At 34.3% G+C, this 20,319-nt stretch overlaps 2 protein-coding genes across 3 annotated transcripts; both read left to right on the top strand.

Moving 5' to 3' along the window:
- Positions 1-3,146: 3,146 nt before the first annotated feature.
- Positions 3,147-4,522, top strand: LOC110613951 (two-component response regulator ORR9). The gene is made up of 4 exons (XM_021755385.2): positions 3,147-3,537; positions 3,630-3,817; positions 3,912-3,982; positions 4,078-4,522. The coding sequence occupies exons 1-4, from the start codon at positions 3,276-3,278 to the stop codon at positions 4,268-4,270; spliced, it is 714 nt and encodes a 237-aa protein (XP_021611077.1). The 5' UTR covers positions 3,147-3,275; the 3' UTR covers positions 4,271-4,522.
- Positions 4,523-6,434: 1,912 nt separating this feature from the next.
- LOC110612711 (PH, RCC1 and FYVE domains-containing protein 1) lies at positions 6,435-19,567 on the top strand. Of its 2 annotated transcripts, none has more exons than XM_043955912.1 (9): positions 6,435-7,075; positions 8,088-8,174; positions 13,899-13,988; positions 14,515-14,595; positions 14,831-15,025; positions 15,109-17,223; positions 17,724-17,870; positions 18,272-18,654; positions 19,078-19,567. In XM_043955912.1, the coding sequence occupies exons 1-9, from the start codon at positions 7,022-7,024 to the stop codon at positions 19,208-19,210; spliced, it is 3,285 nt and encodes a 1,094-aa protein (XP_043811847.1). In that variant the 5' UTR covers positions 6,435-7,021; the 3' UTR covers positions 19,211-19,567. The 2 variants fall into 2 exon arrangements, with proteins under 2 accessions (XP_043811847.1, XP_043811848.1); XM_043955913.1 differs by having other exon boundaries at positions 15,214-17,223.
- The last annotated feature ends 752 nt before the right edge of the window (positions 19,568-20,319 follow it).

Consider the following 20,319-nt stretch of genomic DNA (forward strand, 5'->3'; position numbering starts at 1 on the left):
AAAATATTTTTGATATTTTAAAAAATATATTAGTTAATTTTTCTGTAATTTTAGTCGTTCAGTATTATAAAGAAAAATTTGAAAATACCCTTAATATAGAGGGATTAATTAGTAAACTTTTTAATAATTTGAGTGACCAACTAATAAATTTTTTAAAATTATAAAATTAAATAGTAAAATATTTAATAAAAAATTAACAGAGATACTAATTAATAGACTTTTTAAAATATTATGAATGTATTAATATATTTTTTAAAAATAAATGACTAATTAGTGAATTTTTTTATAATAATTAAATATTTTTTTTTATTTTATTATTTATAAAGGTATTTTTGAGATTATATTTAATTTTTTTTTAACTAAATGTAAACACAAATTGCTTAGGAAAAAGTTTTGAGTATTGACGAAATTAAACGAAGTATTAAATTTTAAAAATAAAATGATAAATTTATTAATTATATTATATTTTAATAGTTGAAAAGTAATTTTTTTTTAAATATTTTTTTTATTTTTCACATATAAAATAAAAATATTTTATAAATATAAATTATTTTTTTGTAAATAAATGAAAATTTATGGGTGAGAAATGAGAATTAATAATGTTGAAATGTTGTATGAAATGATGATATAGGAGGTTAAAACTTATAAAAGAGATAAATTAAAATGGTTGGTGTACTGTAGATTATTATTCTAATATTTAAATCAATATTTAATGAATCGAGTGACTATAATAATAAGTAAAAAAGTATTTTAAATATTTTAATATTGTTTATCGTAAACGTTGAATTTTAATTACTTTAAAATTTAATGGCTAGGGAATAAGGAATGCTAGTTTTTATGGATTTGAATGATCGCGGGTGTAATAACAATCAATGGTCATACAAAGATAATAAGCTATAGTCATAATAAATGAATCTAAATATTGTGTATTTAAGATTAAATGTTTCTTTTTACTGGATCTAAATAGATAATGTAATTCTTAATAGAAATCAATGGAATACAATTAATAGGTTAAAAATTTTTGGATGACAATTAAGTTACTTTAGAATTCATTTAGTTTTATATATTTAATTAATATTCTACATAAAATATAGTCATAATTTATATTTTAAAATTAATAATTGAATAAATTATAAATTCATTCTAATTAATAATTTGATTATATAATATTCAAATATATTTTAATATATCCAACTAAGTCAATACCAAAATTGTAAATTTTAATCTCCATAATATCCCAATTTTTAACTAGCTACTTAATCCACTAAATCTGGAAAATGATTTACTGTAAATAAAATTAGGTATTTTGTATTTTACTTTGTGGAGAATAATAAATTTTAATTAACCCAAGAGATCACACGTACAAACAAATCTCTTCAACAATTTGCAACTAGGTACAAAAACCAACTAAACAAATCCCAGAGTAAATCTCTTCAACAATTTGCAACGAGGTACGAAATCCAATTATACAAATCCCAGAATTAGGAAGGGGTTAAGCACTTAATCACCTCAATTTAATTATTTTATTTAATTAAGCATCTCATGAGCCATATCTTTCATGCTGATTTGGTGGGCCCATTTCCCCATCCCCACATCATATCTGGGTTTAAATTCCCTTTTTATAGAAACAAATTTCAACATCTGTGGCATCTTCGTGGAAATTTTCCATGCCTTTGTATGATTGGCATGGAAAATACTCAGAAGGACAGGAGGTGTAAATAATTCATTAAATTTTGATTACGGTTTAAATTCATAATTTTATAATTAATTTTATATATGATTTTAATATTATTAAATTAAAGTTCATCAATAATAGTCGTTTCAATGATTATCACTGGCTTTGGTGATCAAGATAAAAAAAATATATAAATGAAATCACATTCAATTGATTACATCCTATAAATTATTCAATTAAATTTCTTAATTGATTAATCAATTTACTGGGATTATAAATATAAATATTACGGTTTGTAAAAATGAAAAAAAAATCCTTTTGTTCTATGATATTGATACTGGAAAGCGGAGTGATCAATAAAATAAAATATTTTAAAAAATAAATTAAAATTTAAAAATATAAATATATATTTACAAAAAAAATCACAATCAGCTATTCATCCATTCTGTGTATAATATCTTCAAAACGAATTAAAAAAAATATATATTTATGTTTAGCCTAAAAAATAAATAAATAGACTAAGCACATGCTTAACGTTTATTACCTTTCTCATCTCCTAATACTAATCACATTCTTGACGTTTAACACCTTTCTCCTTTCCTAAGGGTACTCAACGAATCTTCAACAACTAAAATTAATATATTTAAAAATAAAATTACATAATTCACTTTTAAATTAAAAATGTATTTATACTCAAAGACTTAATTTGATAGTAAATGTATTTAAATAAAAAAAATAAAAACATATTTATGAAATAAGAGAAAAAAAATTTATTAAATTTAATTTGCTGTTGAAATCGCTCCTCCTATCCCAACCCTATTGAGACCGGTCAAAGCAATTTTTACATGGGCTGATTTTTCTGTGAATAACTTATCTATTTTAATTTATCAATGTAAATTACACGATATAAATATATTATATATAATGTATGAATTAGAATTTAATAAATAATAATAAACATTATTATCGGGTGGAATTGGAAAAGATCTACCTATTTTGCTACATATAAAATCGAGATGGAGCAAAATTGGAGAAAATAGGCCGAGTGCGGGACAAATTACCATTCCTATTGAAACCATAGAGATCAACGTATAGGGACAGAGTCTATCACATAATTAAAATTTTTATTCACTTAATATTTAAATTTTAAGATAAATTACTTATATAATTTGTCATAATTAAGAAATAAAAACTATATTGCCAAAAGTGCATTCATCCAAAATATACTTTTTACAAAAATTAATATTAAAGAAAAGAATATGAAGTAAGCAAGCACAACTACTTTAAGGGCAGATTGATCCCTTGAAATTGAAAAGGTCGAAATTAATTACCCCCCAAAAATATATATTTTTTTAATTAGAATTAAGTCAAAAGGTCATGCACGTGCATGTATTGCAATACAGCCATATCCCCTCATGTATAATTGAAAAGGCCAAGTTGGAGAGCATCACCAACAGTTGCCTCAAGCTTTCCTTCAAGAGTCAATATGAATATCATCAGAAATCTTCAATTATTTTAATGGAAAACGAGGAATACCCACCACCTTCTTTGCTTGTTGTCTAATTCAAAAATCAACCTAGAAGATCGGGCAGATTCTGAAATGAAATCCGCCGGATCTTGCTTTACAAACTGTCCAGATTTCCCACAGGATTTCTATCTCTCTATGCCCTCCCCCATTTTAAACTCTCCTCCCTTCTCTTCTTTCTCTTCATCTCTCTTACATTCTTTTCTATCATACACCTTTCTTGCAATTACAATGGGCATGTCTGCCGAGGCTCATCATTTCCATGTTCTTGCTGTTGATGATAGTCTCATTGACAGAAAGTTGATTGAAAGGCTCCTTAAAACATCTTCTTATCATGGTATGTAAACTTCAAGTTTTCTGGTTGTTTAACTTTTTTTCATTTGGTTTAGATTTTGGATTTAATGTTGGCTGTTGTGTTCTTTTGTTCAGTTACTGCTGTCGATTCAGGAAGCAAGGCCTTGGAGTTTCTGGGTTTGAATGAAGATGAACAGATAGATTCAATCCCCACCTCTGTTTCTCCAGATCACCACCATCATCAGGATATTGAAGTAAATTTGATCATCACAGATTACTGTATGCCAGGGATGACAGGCTTTGATCTCCTTAGAAAGATCAAGGTATTTTCATTCTTCCTTGTTATACAGATGAAAAAAAGACAATTCTGGAAATAACTTCAATACAAGTCTGATAATTTGTGCATCCGATATGCAGGAATCTAAATCTTTCAAGAACATCCCGGTTGTGATTATGTCCTCAGAGAATGTTCCATCAAGAATTAATAGGTGAGCCAAATCATAAATACAAACAATTGTATGAAGATTGTGTTTGAAAATTTGAATCCTGGTCTGACAAGTGTTGATGGGTATTTGATGATCAGATGCTTGGAAGAAGGAGCTGAAGAATTCTTTCTGAAGCCAGTTCAATTATCAGATGTGAACAAGCTTAGACCCCATTTAATGAAGGGGAAATCTCAAGAAAATGAGCATAATAACAAGAGGAAAGTGGATATGGGAATAATTCACTCTCCAGAGAGAACAAGAACAAGATATAATGACTTGGAAGTTGTCTAATTATTAATATATATTTGCTTAATTATAGAGCATATATATAGAATAGGAAATTCCCAAAACATTTTTCCTCTCTTCTGATAAAATCTCTTCATTTTCTTTTCTCTTTCCCTTTGAGTTGATAACACAGTCTCAACAGAAATTAACATCTGTCCGAGACTATCCACTAATTTTAGGATGATCCAAATAGGATGCTCTGTAAAGTTACTGAAACGAAAATATTCATTCAAGTTTTGTTCCTCAATTGCTGTTTTCTTTTCTTTTCTTTTTGGATTGTAGTTAAGATGTCAAACGTTAATTTGAAATTGCTTTTGTAAAAGCATCAATTTAATGATTAAGAAATATCAATAGTATCAATAATCAATGAGTTTAATCAGTGATATTGATAATTACCAGATCTCAAGTGTGACATTTTAATTAAAAATAAATAAAAAATATATAATGATCACCAAATAAATCTTGCATTTGTGTAAATCATCTTATTTGTACAACTCGGCGTCTCTCTTATTATTATTATTTAATTTATAGATGAGATATATATGACAATTAGTCCTTTTAAGACTAAGGTCGACATTTTATATGAATCCCTCCAATTAAAGGAAAACATGGAGTATAAAACAAGAGAAAATTTATTTCTTAAGACCTACTCTTAAATAATTTTATTTTTTTATTTTAATGACATTATTAGATTAAAGTTATCCATTATCACTCATGTTAGATTGTTTCTTTAGACACAGAATACAAGCAAAAAGTATTGTTTAATTGATTTCAATTGTGTCAAGAGTATTTTTTTTTTAAATTTTAATATTTACAATAGTATTATGTAATATAATTTATATATGATTTAGTTTCTTTAAAGTGATATATACTGATAAGTTAGTAATCTGTATAAAATAATTTTGAGCAATTTATATTTTAAAAATAACAAATAATATGATCTTAACAGTAAAATTTATTATTACAAATTTAATTATAATATTAAATTAAAGTCAGTTATCGGTTGGTCACGGTGCAGGGTGAGAGAGGAACTCTCTTTTGGTTTTAGCTTTTTCATTTCGAGGTATAAGCCTCCGTTTTTGCCACCAAGCTGGGGCAGCATCCTCTCCTCGCTTGGAAGTGAGTTTACTTCCTCTCCTCCCGAGCGAGCAAGGTTGTAAATATTTTTTTGTTGGTTCTTATTTTGACAGGCTGAATATTTTATGTGAGGAAGTTTGCTGTGGTGTTTGCTTTTCTTTTTCTAGTTTTTCAGGTGGAGGTACCTCTTTGTGGGGATATAAGGTTGCATGTTGGTGAAGGAGTTAGAATGCAAATTATCTGTGCTGAAGAAGGTTATCGTTTCCTCCCTTGCGCCAGTTATTATTTTCATGGCCCAAACGGTGGATTCAAGTTACGATTATAAAAGTCACTGCTTCCCTTTCTTCCAACATGTTCCATAGATTTAGTGATGCATGGGCTCCATCTTTATTTTCTCTTAGTTATGGTTTTTTGTGGCTTGTCTTTAGTGACCTACAGTTTGCTTCTCGTCACTTCAGTATGTTGTGAGTCCTCATGCTATTTTCACAAAAGCAAATCTCCATACTTTGGGCCAATAGATGGTGGCCGGGGAAGAAAAAGATGAATGAGCGGCGTTCTTAGATTATGTATCGGGTCTTTTTTCAGGTCTATTGAATTCAAATTTGTAGTGCTGTTCTCCACTTGTTTTTATGTTTGGGCCCTTTTCAATCTTGTTATGGCTTTTTCTATGTATATGGATTAGAGGCCTTATCTCGCTGATGTAATGACCTTGTCAAATGAAGCCTTTATCTTTAAAAAAAAAAAATAAAGTCAATTATCAAATATTGTTGAAAAATATAATTACGTTTTGCAGAATTATAATAATTATTTATTATATATATTTTTTGGTATAAAAATACCATCAAATATAAAAAAGTTAATTAAGAAAATCTTAATTCGAATCTTGTTAATTAATCATCATTGTAACTTCAGTCATTTCAGAAGGTCTTAATCAGAAGAAATAAAATTTTTTGTATTTATGGTTGGTAACATTTTGTACAATCATGCAACGTGGCAAGATCTCACTGGCCTATGGGACAGACGAACAGTACATAATTGTCAACAAAGAGAGAGTTGACTAGAAAAAGGACTTTGAATTTAAAATCCATCATTTTCCTTAAACTTTCTCCAATTAGATTCTCACTTTCACTCTCACAGTGTATCATTGTCCCCTGCAGCTCTCACTCCACTGCTCAATTTTCCCTCATTTTCCCGCATTTTCTCTCCCGATCAACCCAAACCTCGAACTCAAGCGGGCCTACGGGAGAATCTTTCGATCATGTTACTCTTTCCTATCACATTCTATTGTCGTTTTGCATCCCAACGCAATTTGCTGCTACTTTGCCCCATTTCTTCATAGTTTTCTTCGAATTTAATTCCTCAAATCTTAGCCAATGGGGACCTTCCTTTCTAATTCGATCAATCTCTACTTTGATTAGCTCTACAATTTCGGTTCTGACCTTTGATGCTTTAGTCCTTTAGCTTCGCAGCTTCCAAAAAGGAGCCAAAAACAAAGGTAAAAAAAAAAAAAAAAAGGAAAAGGTGATGCGAGTGTGGACGAGCTAAGGGTAAGTGAGTGATTTAGGGCTTTGGCGATGTTAAATGAGGCAATGTGTATGTATTGGTGTATGTGTAGAATCATGAGGCAGTAATGGATAGGGTTTCGTCAGGGAAATAAAGTTGTTGATTCGCGGGGAGAAAATGACTGGCGCCGAACAGTCAAGGTCTGGCCCTGTGGAAAGAGACATTGAGTTGGTAATTAATTTTGTCTACTTTATTTTTATTGTTTGGACGTTTTTGATGTTTTAAAGTTTACCTTATGTGGGAGTGACTCGTGAGTGTGCATGTGTGTGTTTGAGTGCTCTCTATATGTCTGTGTACATTGAAGGGGAAATGTAGTATTAAAATGATAAAAGAGGAAATGACTTTGGTTGGTTATTTAATGTGCTCTACTTAAATGAGATTTTTGCTTATTAGTTGCAATATGTTAGTTTTGTGCAAGTCAAATAACTTTGATCATGCCTACTAATTTAACTGCAAAGTATATTCAAGGGAATTAACTCAGTGCGGTCCAATAGTAGATTTTTTTCTTTAATTGTCTGTTGCAATTATTAATCAGAATTCAGACATAATTTTTATTTTGTGTTACTATAGTAAGATTTACTTCTGTAACCATTGTATTTGATATAGATGACACTTATTGGACTCCATATGGTTTGATTGAGTTTCTTGATAAAAGAAATTGCTTCTCTAAGATAATTTATCTAATGTGCGTATGTGCTAGTATGTTCTACTTCCAACCATGTTTAGTGCATTAATACTTTTGTCCATTAGCAGGTAATGTAGATAGCACTAAAACTTCTATGGTTGTTTTTCTAGATTTTGTTGAAGAATTTTGTAAGATAGATTATGATACCAAATATATCAGTGTTAATATGCCTTTTTGAAGTTGAGCATATCTACTTGGGCACAATTTTATACGTAACTTTATCAAGCGCTCAAATACAGTAGAACTTTATCATTCACATGTACATTTCATAGCTGTGCATATTTGTGTAGGCATGTGCTGGCATCAAGAAAATCTACTTTTAACTACGCATGATATATGGCTTTTCCACTGATGAAAAAAATGGATTTGAATAGAGTAGGTTTCTTAAAATACACTAGGAAACACAATAAAATGCTAATACTTCTCTTTCCCGTCTACAAAAAACAATTGAATGGGTTTGCTTAGTTTATTTTAATTCAAGCTCTTGGCTTGTTGCAGGCTATCACTGCTCTTAAAAAAGGAGCCCAATTGCTCAAGTATGGACGTAGAGGGAAACCCAAATTTTGCCCCTTCAGACTGGTCAATGTAAGAGTAAATATAATGCATGTGTTTGACTTCTCAATTTTTTTTCTTCTCATTTGAGGTTTCACAGTGTTTTTTGGTCAAGGATATTTGATTTGATTTATGGATTTCCTTTTTCTCGATTGGATAAGAAGCCTAATAAGTTACTACCTCCTTTTTAAGTATATTGGTCTACAAGTTCATCCATGCGTCCTTACTGGTTTTTACTTCTTTATTGTGTTTTATTTCCATATATTAGCTGGGATGTTTGGTTTTGTTCAAGTTTTCCATGCAATGTTAGCCTACTTAATGAATCACATGGTGTCTTATATTTGTCAGAATTTGTTGCTGTTACTTAAGTTTAAAGCAAAGAAAAATTAGTTTTAGCAACTTTCTCATGGATATTGACTAAATAAGATTTTATTGAGAAAATAAGGATGGGTAAGTTTGATTAAGGAATAAAAGAAATAAGGTTTTTGAGGGGGAAAAGTATAGAATGAAAGAAAAGAAGCTAAGCTTATGTAGTTGGAATGTAAAAGGGCCCTTGGGGCTTAAAATAGAAAATTTTTTAAGATATCCAATTACCTACCAACAGAATGACAAAGTTTGAACTTTGAGAAGGTGATACATTTAATCTTTTGCCTGCCATCTGATCTAATGATCTCTCAAGACAGTTTCACCTCTATGCTGGAAACTAAATTAGAGTTGTGAGGCTAACAGGGGTATCCATCTAGCAGGATTTTCTACTCTTACTTTTTTCCAGTTCAGATGTGCCTCCCTGTTTCTCTTCAACAAAGTATTAGTTGATATTCCACAAAAGAGTGCAATGCATTGCAGCATAAGCGGGATGAAATTAGAAGGCAAGGCTGTCACTTTATCTCTAACAAGTAATGGTTGGAAATTACAATTAAAAGGGAAATGGGAAGTTTGTGAAAAAGAAATTTTTTTTTCAGTACATGATACAAAACTGATTGGATTTAACTCTTGCACCAAAAGCTTTTTTTATGGCACTTCTGTTCATGAAATACAATAGCCACCTTTTCACTTTCACTTTTACATTGGTGATTCCCCAGCACTCTATTTCATCTTTGTGAGTGGGAGATATCTTCTTGTGATCTCTAATGAACTGTTTCACTCCTCTGCTGGTGCCCTGCAAACCAGTTCTACACTATTGCAGCGCAAAAGTTATGATTAAGAGGAAATAAAATGGATGCTATTAAAATAATTGCACTAGATATACATCAAGTGGAATAAAAATGAAAAGAAAAGCTAAGTGATTATGGATTACTGGTGTGGTGCTGATTCTACCGTCAAAATAATGGTTTACTTTCCCAATAAAAAAAAATTAGGACCTTTAAGACCTTCCTTTGTTTCCTCATTACAGGTGTATCATGTATGCTTGTATTTGTAGTATTTGCTGATATTACATCCAGCTCTGTTTGTCTCAGTCCCTTAATCTTTTACTTTTCTAGATGCTGTAATTTAGGGCTTAGCTTCCGGTAATTTTTCTACTTGTGTGATGTAGAAGGATAATATTTGTTGTATTTCACAATAGAGATTACAACCTATTTATACATGAGAGACGGTATCTAAACAGGAAGGAAAATCAAGTCTATGATTATACAATCCCTAAGATTAAGCAACTGACCTATCTATCAATATTTACTTCTTATATTAACATATTTACTTTCTATAACTTATAACACTCCCCCTCAAGTTGGATCATAAATGTTAATAATGCCCAACTTGTTACATATATAATCAACTCGAGTCCCATTTAGAGCTTTAGTGAAAATATCTCCTAATTGTTCTCCAGTTCGGATATGTCCTGTTGATATTATCTTTTGTTGGACCTTTTCACGAACAAAATGACAATCAATCTCGATGTGTTTAGTCCTCTCGTGAAATACTGGATTGGAGGCAATGTGGATAGCTGCTTGATTATCACACCACAACTTAGCAGGCACCGAATTTGTGAACCCAACTTCTTCCAACAATTGACGTACCCACAAGATTTCACAAACGGCTTGTGTCATGGCTCGATATTCAGATTCAGCACTAGAACAGGAGACCACATTTTGCTTCTTACTTTTCCATGAGACCAAGTTACCTCCCACAAAAATACAATACCCAGTAGTTGACCTCCTATCAACTTTCGAGCCTGCCCAATCTGTATCAGAAAGGCATTTAATATTTGAGTGTCCATGGTTACCATAGAATAGGCCTCACCTTGGGGCCCCTTTAAGGTAACAAAGAATCTATCCCAGTGCATCTCACTGGGCAACAGTAGGAGAAGACATAAACTGACTTACCACACTCACTGAATATGCAATATCAGGACGAGTCACCGTCAAATAATTTAGCTTGCCAACTAATCTTCTATACCTTCCAGGATCTGCAAATGGCTCACTGTCTTCTGTGGTAAGTTGAAGGTTAGGGGTCATTGGGGCACTACAAAGCTTAGCACTCAATTTTCCCGTTTCTGCCAACAAATCAAGAACATATTTTCTTTGAGATAAGAAGATGCCTTTCTTGCACCGCATGACTTCGATTCCCAATAAATATTTCAAGGAACCCAAATTCTTTGTATGAAACTGTGTTTTAAGAAATTCTTTTAGGTATATGATGCCAGCAATGTCACTTTCTGTAATAACAATATCATCCACATATACTACAAGCAGAATTACTCCACTATCAAAATTTCTATAAAACACTGAGTGATCACACTTACTCATCTTCATTCCAAACTGTTGGACCACCTCACTAAACCTGCCAAACCATGCCCGAGGACTCTGTTTCAAGCCATAAAGAGATTTTCGAAGTCTACAAACCTTACCTGACTCCTCCTGAGCAACAAAACCAGGTGGTTGCTCAATATAAACCTCCTCCTGAAGATCACCATGAAGAAAAGTATTTTTAATATCTAGTTGATGCAAAGGCCAATCATGAGTAGCCGCCAAGGAAATAAACAATCGGACAGATGCGAGCTTGGCAACTGGGGAGAATGTATCAGAATAGTCAATTCCATAAGTTTGTGCATAACCTTTAGTCACTAAACGGGCCTTAAGGCGAGCAATAGATCCATCAGGGTTTACTTTCACTGCAAACACCCATTTGCATCCAATAGCCCGCTTTCCTGGGGGCAAGGACATCAACTCCCAAGTACTATTAGTGTCAAGGGCCATCATTTCCTCTTTCATTGCAGTACGCCAACCAGGATGGGACAAAGCCTCAATAACAGTTTTGGGAATTGAAATAGAATCTAAAGCAGTGACAAAACAACGAGAAGAGGAGGATAATTGATCATAAGAGATACAAGATGAAATAGGATAAGTGCAAGTACGTTTACCTTTGCGAAGAGCAATGGGCAAATCCAAATCAAACAGTGAAGGATCAGTGGGAGCAGGATCGGTCGACGAAGAAGCGGGTAGCAGAATGGAGTCAGAGTCCTCTAAGCGTCTGGAATACACATGAAAGATGGGAGGGCGACCTGGCACATGAGCGAAAGGTGTAGGAGTAGTCTGAGGAGACAGAGAGCGAATAGTGTATAACAAGAGGTCATCTTCCTCCTCCTGGGTGTTATAAACAGATGATGGCGGAAAAAATGGAGTGGACTCAAAGAATGTTACATCCGCAGGCACAAGATACCAATTCAGATCAGGAGAAAAACAACGATACCCTTTCTGACGTCGAGAGTAGCCAAGGAAGACACATTTGAATGATTTGGGATCCAATTTAGTAACCTGTGGACGAACATCACGAACAAAACAAGTACAACCAAAGATACGTGGCTCAATAGGAAACAAAGATTTAGTGGGAAACAAAATGTTATAAGGGATATCACCATGAAGGATGGAGGAAGGCATACGATTGATCAAAAAACAAGCAGTGGATAGAGTATCAGCCCAAAAACATTTAGGTACCTTCATTTGGAATAAGAGGGCTCTGGCTACTTCAAGAAAATGTCGATTTTTTTTTCTTTCAGCAACTCCATTTTGTGAAGGAGTGGCAACACAAGAGGACTGATGAAGAATTCCTTTTTGTAACAAATAAGATTGAAATTCCCCTGACGGATACTCTTTAGCATTATCACTTTGCAATATACGGATAGAAGTATTGAATTGGATTTGGATTTCAGCATAAAATGCACAAAAAATAGAAAATAATTATGAATGACTCTTCATTAAAAATAACTAAGTAGTACGAGAGAAATCATCAACAAAAGTAACAAAATACTTAAAGCCAGACTTAGACACAACATGACAAGGACCCCAAACATCTGAATGGACTAACTCAAAAGGGGACGAAGCCCGTTTATTGACTCGAGACAGTGTAGGTAAACGATGATGTTTGGCAAATTGACAAGACTTACAATCTAGAATAGACAAAGAATGAAACTGTGGATATAACTTCTTCAAAGCCGAGAGAGAAGGATGCCCCAAACGACAATGAACATCAAAAGGTGTTAAACGCGTGGAGCATACCAGAGATCGAGGAGATCGAGGTAATTGTTGATCCAAGACGTAAAGACCCTCTGACTCACTCCCTCTACTAATAATCTGCTTCATCGAAAGATCCTGAAAAACACAATGATCAGGAAAGAATGAGACACAACAATTCAATGCACGAGTGAGTTTACTCACGGAAAGCAAATTAAATGTGAACTTAGGGAGACATAACACAGAGGATACAGAAAGAGAAGGAGTTAAGTTGATATGACCAGAACCCATGACAGAAGATTTAGTGTCATCAGCAAGAGTAACATAAGAAGGCGATGTATGAGACTCAAGATTGGACAAAATGGTAGAATTACCTGACATATGATCGGTAGCACCAGAATCAATAACCCATTTGGAGGATGAAGACACAAGACATGCAGTAGAATTACCTGACTCGGCAATTGCAGTGATAGAGGAGGAATTAGAGGATTTTAGAGATGCCTGGTATTGGATGAATTGTGCATACTCATTTGCAGATATCAAAATTCCCTGATCGGAAGATCCATTCAATTTGTGTTCCGTGATTTTAGTCATCATAGGAATCACATCAGTTACGGTGGTAGTTTTAACTTCAGCCATAAGGACAACCAACCCAAAACGATAGCAACAAAAGAAACACAGAATCAGAAAACAATACCCGGCGCGAACAGTACCGATGAACAGTACCCCGTGAACAGTATCGATGAACAGTACCGTGAACAGTGTCGTTGAATAGTACCCCGAATATGAATAGTACCTAAAACACCTCCACCCAACACCCGAACGGCAAACAAACCTCAGATCTGACAAGGGAATGGTGTGGCGACTCCGGCAATGGTGAGATCCAAATGTTACCCTTTATGGGTAACCCAAATGAACAGAGCCCTGAGTCTCTAAAAAATATTTTAAAACTTGACGAGAGAAAAAATTAAATCTCTACGAGAATGACTCTGATACCATGTAGAAGGATAATATTTGTTGTATTTCATAGTAGAGATTACAATCTATTTATACATGAGAGACGGTATCTAAACAGGAAGGAAAATCAAACCTATGATTATACAATCCCTAAGATTAAGCAACTGACCCATCTATCAATATTTACTTCCTATATTAACATATTTACTTTCTATAACTTATAACTTGTGATGTCTTTTTTGCTTAGGCTTTCTGCTGGTTATATCTTGCTGCAGTTTATGCAAAGCAGGGTTCAAATGCTACCTCTACCTAAATTTTCTGTGGTCTATGTCCTTGCTTTTGTTTCTTTCAGGATGAATCTACTCTAATATGGTTATCAGGAAAAGAGGAGAAGCATCTTAAACTGAGTCATGTCTCCAGAATTATATCTGGACAACGCACGGTAAGTTTATTTATTATTAAAATTTTTGTGTAGCCTTTACATGCTGCATATTGCAGTAACATATTTTTATTTTGTTTTTGCAACCAAATATTTATGTATTTATCAACCACACTAATTGGCAGTTTAAGCTTGCTTCTTATTTTAAACAATGGGATAAGGAATATAAATTACTTTGGTTTCAGATGATTGACTTCGCATATTGCTGTTTTGCTTTGCACTGTTAATATTGGTATAGGCAAAGTTGCAATGACATTTTTGTCTTAAGGAAAAAAACTTAAATGATAATGCTTTATGCATGTTATTTTACAATGAAACTTTTAATCAGTTCAGTAACCCATGGTATGTTGCATGCATTTACTAGCTTTAGAAATTCTGCAGTATGATTTCATAGATAAGCCTGATGTCTGTATGTTGTATTATGTGATGGCTTTTTTACATGGTACTTTATCCACATCAGAACTAGCAAACAAATTTATGTGATAGGCAAAGTCTTCTAACTGGTTGTTCCTAATTTTGCATTATGCAGCCAATATTTCAGAGATATCCTCGTCCGGAGAAAGAATACCAGTCATTTTCTCTCTTATATAGTGATGGGTCTTTAGATTTGGTATGCATCTTCTCTCTTCTAATGGCTATTCGGGTCCCGATCCCACCCCCACTAATCCTCCCCCCCCCCCCCAAAAAAAAAAAAGCATTCACACCCCTCTTCCCTTTTTTTGTATCCAGAATTATGCTGTGAAATCGGTAGAGTCATCAACTGTAATGGGTCACAACTTCTAATCTAAACTACATTTTTCTTATGAAACTTTTTAATTATCGATGGTCAAACTTTTCTCAATCAGATTTGCAAGGACAAAGATGAAGCTGAAGTCTGGATTACTGGCCTAAAAGCACTAATATCACGTAACCGTCTTAGGAGAGGGAGAGCAGATTCCAGAAGTGATGGAATCTCATCTGAAGCAACTAGTCCTAGAGCTCACACCCAAAGAAGTTCTCCTTTGAGCTCTGCTTTTGGTAGTGGCGATGGTTCACAGAAGGTGTTCTTCTTTGTTCCTTCATCTGTTATTGCAGTTCATTGCCATGTGTATTGAGCAATATATTTTTCTTTGGACTGATGTAGGATGAGATGGATCCCCTACCTCTTCGTACTCCATATGATAGTCCTCCTAAAGCTGGTTTAGAAAAGGCATTATCTGACGTGGAATTATTTGTTGTTGCTCCCAAGGTCTTATATCCGCCTGAATCTGCTTGTGGCTCAGTTCATTCTGTGTCGTCAGGAGGCTCAGAAGCAACTGGGCGGCTAAAGGGTATGAATGTGGATGCTTTTAGAGTTAGCCTATCAAGTGCAGTGAGCTCATCGAGTCAAGGTTCTGGTCATGATGATAGCGATGCATTAGGGGATGTTTACTTTTGGGGAGAAGGCACAGGTGATGGTATTCTAGGTGGGGGAGTGCATGGAGTTGGAGGTTCTGGTGTTAGAATAGATTCTTTTGTTCCAAAAGCCTTGGAATCTGCTGTCCTATTGGATGTTCAGACTATAGCATGTGGTCGTCGACATGCCGCTTTGGTGACAAAACAGGGCGAGGTTTTCTCTTGGGGGGAGGAACTTGGAGGCAGACTTGGTCACGGTGTTGACTCTGATGTTTTGCATCCAAAGCTTGTAGATGGTCTAAAAAATATCAATGTTGAACTTGTAGCATGTGGAGAGTACCATTCTTGTGCAGTAACACTTTCAGGAGATTTGTACATATGGGGTGGCAGTTCTCACAATTTTGGGCTCATTGGCCATGGAAATGAAGCCAGTAATTGGGTTCCAAAAAAGTTGAATGGACATCTAGAGGGAATACATGTCTCCTCAGTCTCATGTGGACCATGGCATACAGCTGTTGTAACTTCTGCTGGACAATTGTTTACTTTTGGAGATGGAAGTTTTGGTGTTTTAGGCCATGGGGACCGCAAAAGTGCATTTACGCCCAGGCAAGTGGAGTCCCTCAAAGGTCTTCGCACTGTTCGAGCAGCCTGTGGTGTTTGGCACACTGCTGCAGTTGTTGAAGTCATGGTTGGTTCTTCAAGTTCGAGCAATTGCTCTTCAGGAAAGCTATTTACATGGGGAGATGGAGATAAAGGCTGTCTTGGGCATGGTGATAAAGAACCGAGATTGGTACCTACTTGCGTCGCTGCTCTTGTTGAACCCAACTTCTGTCATGTTGCTTGCGGGCACAGCATGACTGTTGCATTGACAACTACAGGCCATGTATACACAATGGGGAGCCCTGTATATGGTCAACTTGGGAATTCTCAAGCTGATGGCAAACTCCCTGTTCGTGTTGAAGGCAAGCTTACAAAAAATTTTGTCGAAGAATTAGCTTGTGGTGCTTATCATGTAGCAGTTTTAACTTCAAGAACTGAAGTTTACACCTGGGGAAAAGGTGCAAATGGCCGACTAGGTCATGGTGATACAGATGATAGAAATTTGCCAACAATTGTTGAAGCTTTGAAGGAAAAACAGGTTAAAACTATTGTCTGTGGGACTAATTTTACTGCAGCTATCTGTCTTCATAAGTGGGTATCTGGTATTGATCAATCCATGTGTTCTAGCTGCCGTCTTCCATTTAATTTCAAAAGGAAACGGCACAACTGTTACAATTGTGGAGTTATTTTTTGCCATTCTTGTAGTAGTAAAAAGTCTCTCAAGGCTTCAATGGCACCAAATCCCAACAAAGCTTACCGTGTCTGTGATCAATGTTTTGGCAAACTGAGGAGGGTTACTGAAACTGACTTTTCATCTCATTCTGCTCTAACTAGAAGAGGAAGCTTAAATCAGCGACTAGTTGATGTTGAAAACAATGACTATTTGAATACAAGATCACATGTCCAACTTGGAAGAAATAATTTCATGGAGTCATCTAAAGATGTAGAAATTGAATCTTTAAAGAGGAACAAACTAAACATGAACCATCCTCAGGTTTCACTCTCTGCAAATTATTCTTCTCAGCGGAATACATTTAATAACTCAAAATATTTTGGTTCGTCAAAGAAATTTTTCTCGGCTTCTCTTCCGGGATCAAGAATTATGTCTCGAGCCACATCACCAACATCAAGGCGATCTAGTCCACCTCGTGCAACAACACCAACCCCAACTCTTTCAGTTCAGGCATTGCCAAAAATTGTTGTGAATGACACTAAAAAGACAAATGACAGGCTGAGTGAAGAAGTTGTTAAATTAAGGGCTCAGGTATGCTTGTTGCCTTTGTGATTTCAGCAACAGTTCTGAAATTTTATTTTTATGTATATGTTTGATGCATGTTAATTATGTATTTATATCATCAGTAGCTGAGTTCTTATATACTCCTTTAGAACTTGTGGACATGGTTATTTGGATTGACATTATAATTGGAGAGCAGTATCGTGTTTGAGGTTATTATTGCTTATGGTGCTCAGATATATCGGTTGTTATCTTTGTGTTGCAATAGCTTTTTATTATAGGCTTACTTTGTTTATCAACTTAAGTTGCAAATGGTCCTCATCCTGATTTTCCAAATTGGTTTTGCTATAACACTACTGAAATTTACTTGCATTGTCTGTTCAGTTGACATAACATTAAGAGTCTTAATGAGAAATACATACTAGCAGTTATGAAAATATGCACCACTTATGTTTGTTCTTACCTCTGCTAATGCTTTCTGCATGAGATGCTATAGCTGTGCATTGTGCCTTACAAGCTGAATAATGTAGGTTGAAGAACTCACTCGCCAAGCTCAGGTTCAAGAAGATGCGCTGGAAAGGACAACCAAACAATTGAAGGAAGCTACTGCAGTTGCAGAGGAGGAGACTTCAAAATGCAAAGCAGCAAAAGAAGTAATAAAGTCACTTACTGCCCAAGTAAGTTGAAATGTCAATGTTCTTACCTTGTTTAAAAATGATTTCTTTTGACAAAATATGCAATTTTCAATACCATTGCCTAGAAATGAAGTGCAGTACCATTAGATAAAAGCCACTATATGATATCAAATGAAGTTGAATTCTAGGATTTGACGTGCGAATTACAGTCAGAATTAGAAGGGTGAGGGTGGGTGTGTGTTTGGGGGGGGGGGGGAGGGAGGGGGGTTGGGGAGGATGGTCCTTGTGATATCAAATGAAGTGCATTTACATTATGTATTGTTAGGGTTTTCTGTGATTAATAATCCTTTGTTATGATCTCAGGTGAATTCTGCATGTGCATAATGATTATTAATCAATTGGGCATCATCTTACTTGATTCTTTATTATTTTATTTTGGGTAGTTGAAGGACATGGCAGAAAGGTTACCTGTTGGAGGAGCAAGAAACAGCAGTTCACCTTCCTTTCATTTTTCTAGTGCCACTCCTCCTAGGGAAGTTTCTTCAGCAGGCAATGAGCAACTGAGTAGTCCCATAACTTGCCATGAAGCAGATTCAAATGGATCAAACAGCCTGGTGATTTCTAATATGTCTGGCACCACTCGCAATCAGACTATAAATCACTATGAAGTGCCTCATTTGGAAGCAACAACAAAGGGTAAAAGCAGAACAGCAAAAGTTGAACCCACCCCTGGGGATGAATGGGTTGAGCAAGATGAATCGGGTGTGTACATTACCCTTGTTTCCTTGCCAGGAGGTGCCAAAGATCTTAAGCGTGTCCGCTTCAGGTATCTTATAAGGCATTACAAGCTGTATCACTTTCTTTCTCTAAATTCCATTTTTATCAAAAGGTGAAGCCTTCTCCCCAAAGGCCAGAACTATATTTCATCCAATGATGATGAATATAATATAACAAATTGCTGTTCTCTTCCCCAACAAAGGGAAAATAATTGTTGCAAGAGCAGGTAAAATTGGAGTACCAATAGGACATGGCATACTTTGTTCTTCCTCCTTTTGCCTCTGCTTCTTTCTCTGAAAGAAAAAAAAAAAGAGAGGGCGGTGGAGGGGGGGCTGTTTGCCAGTAGACAAGCTTGGACCATTGATTTTTCTGTACATTTTTGAAGCTGAGTAATGATCTAAATTTCTAATTACTGATTAAAACCTTGTTGGAGAACATTACCCTCTTGTATATGAATTTTGTCATTTTGCAGTCGAAAGCGATTCAGTGAGAAACAAGCAGAACAATGGTGGACAGCAAACAGAGCAAGGGTATATCAACAATACAATGTTCCCATGGTTGATAAATCTATTGCGGGAGTGGGAAGGGAAAGTTTAGTACGTTGACCTTCAATAATAAAAGATGCAACTGTGGTGGTACTGGATTTTTCAGAATTTGGTTCTTAAATTTCTGCTCTTATGACTGGAGGAAGCCAATTTTGTTTTTTAGAGGGTGAGGGTATTGCTAATCTCTCGTTATTTTTCCTTGATCTTGCATTTTCGCCCTTCCTTTTTTTTTTTCCTTCTGCCAAAAGATGTATACATATCTTCATAATTTCCTGAAATTTTTTCAAAGGGAAGCATGAAAAGTGGCGAGGGTAGTGTAAATTCTTTGTAAGTACATTGCGGGCTTTGATTTCAAGACAGCTGCCTTTGTATATTCATGAAAATGGTAGCATTCAGATTGGATGGCATTCATTTAGCAATTGCAGCGTCTTCCCTTCTTTTTTATATCCCTCTACGACTAAAATTTTCTCCATTTCCCCATTTATCAGTAGTTTTTTTCCCCATTTCCAACGAAGGTAAGTTTTTATTCTAAATTAGTTGGGGTAGTTATGTGGATTATTTTTCATTATTCAGTCCGTTTAAGGACTAGTTTTGGAACAACAATTCATATATTTAATTTCAATTAGTTTGATGTTAAGATGTAGATATTGTTAAAAATGTGAAAAAAAGGAAGAGTTTGTCCATGGGACATTAATGATGATTAAACAATAACTAAGAAGTTATTTAATTAAGGAGAATTAATATTTAGGTTTGTAGTTTAGTGATGTTAATTATTTAATTTCTTTATTTATTAAATAACTTTAGTCTTGCATAAAAAATAGCCCTTTATTTATTTAAGATGTTTATAACGTGTGAGATTATTAGGACGCATTTTGTTTTTTTGGCCAAAGTATTAGGATGCCTTTCTATCTAATTAGTCGGAAAATTTTATAATACTAGTGTCTAAAAACAAACCATTTTCTTTTTTCAAAATATAATTTTTAACCAATAACAAAAAATACTTACAAGAAAAACAGTTTCCAAATCCACTAAGTTTTCAATTTTATCAATGAAAACTTCTTAACTAGATTAAGTCTACACAAATTCAAAACATCAAATCGTTGAAATTTTATAATATTTTCCAATTATCATGTAAACCTCATAACTGATTTATGCTTTAAGCGCATGAA

This window comes from Manihot esculenta, chromosome 4, assembly GCF_001659605.2.
Source record: "Manihot esculenta cultivar AM560-2 chromosome 4, M.esculenta_v8, whole genome shotgun sequence".
In the NCBI taxonomy this organism is placed as follows: domain Eukaryota; kingdom Viridiplantae; phylum Streptophyta; class Magnoliopsida; order Malpighiales; family Euphorbiaceae; genus Manihot; species Manihot esculenta.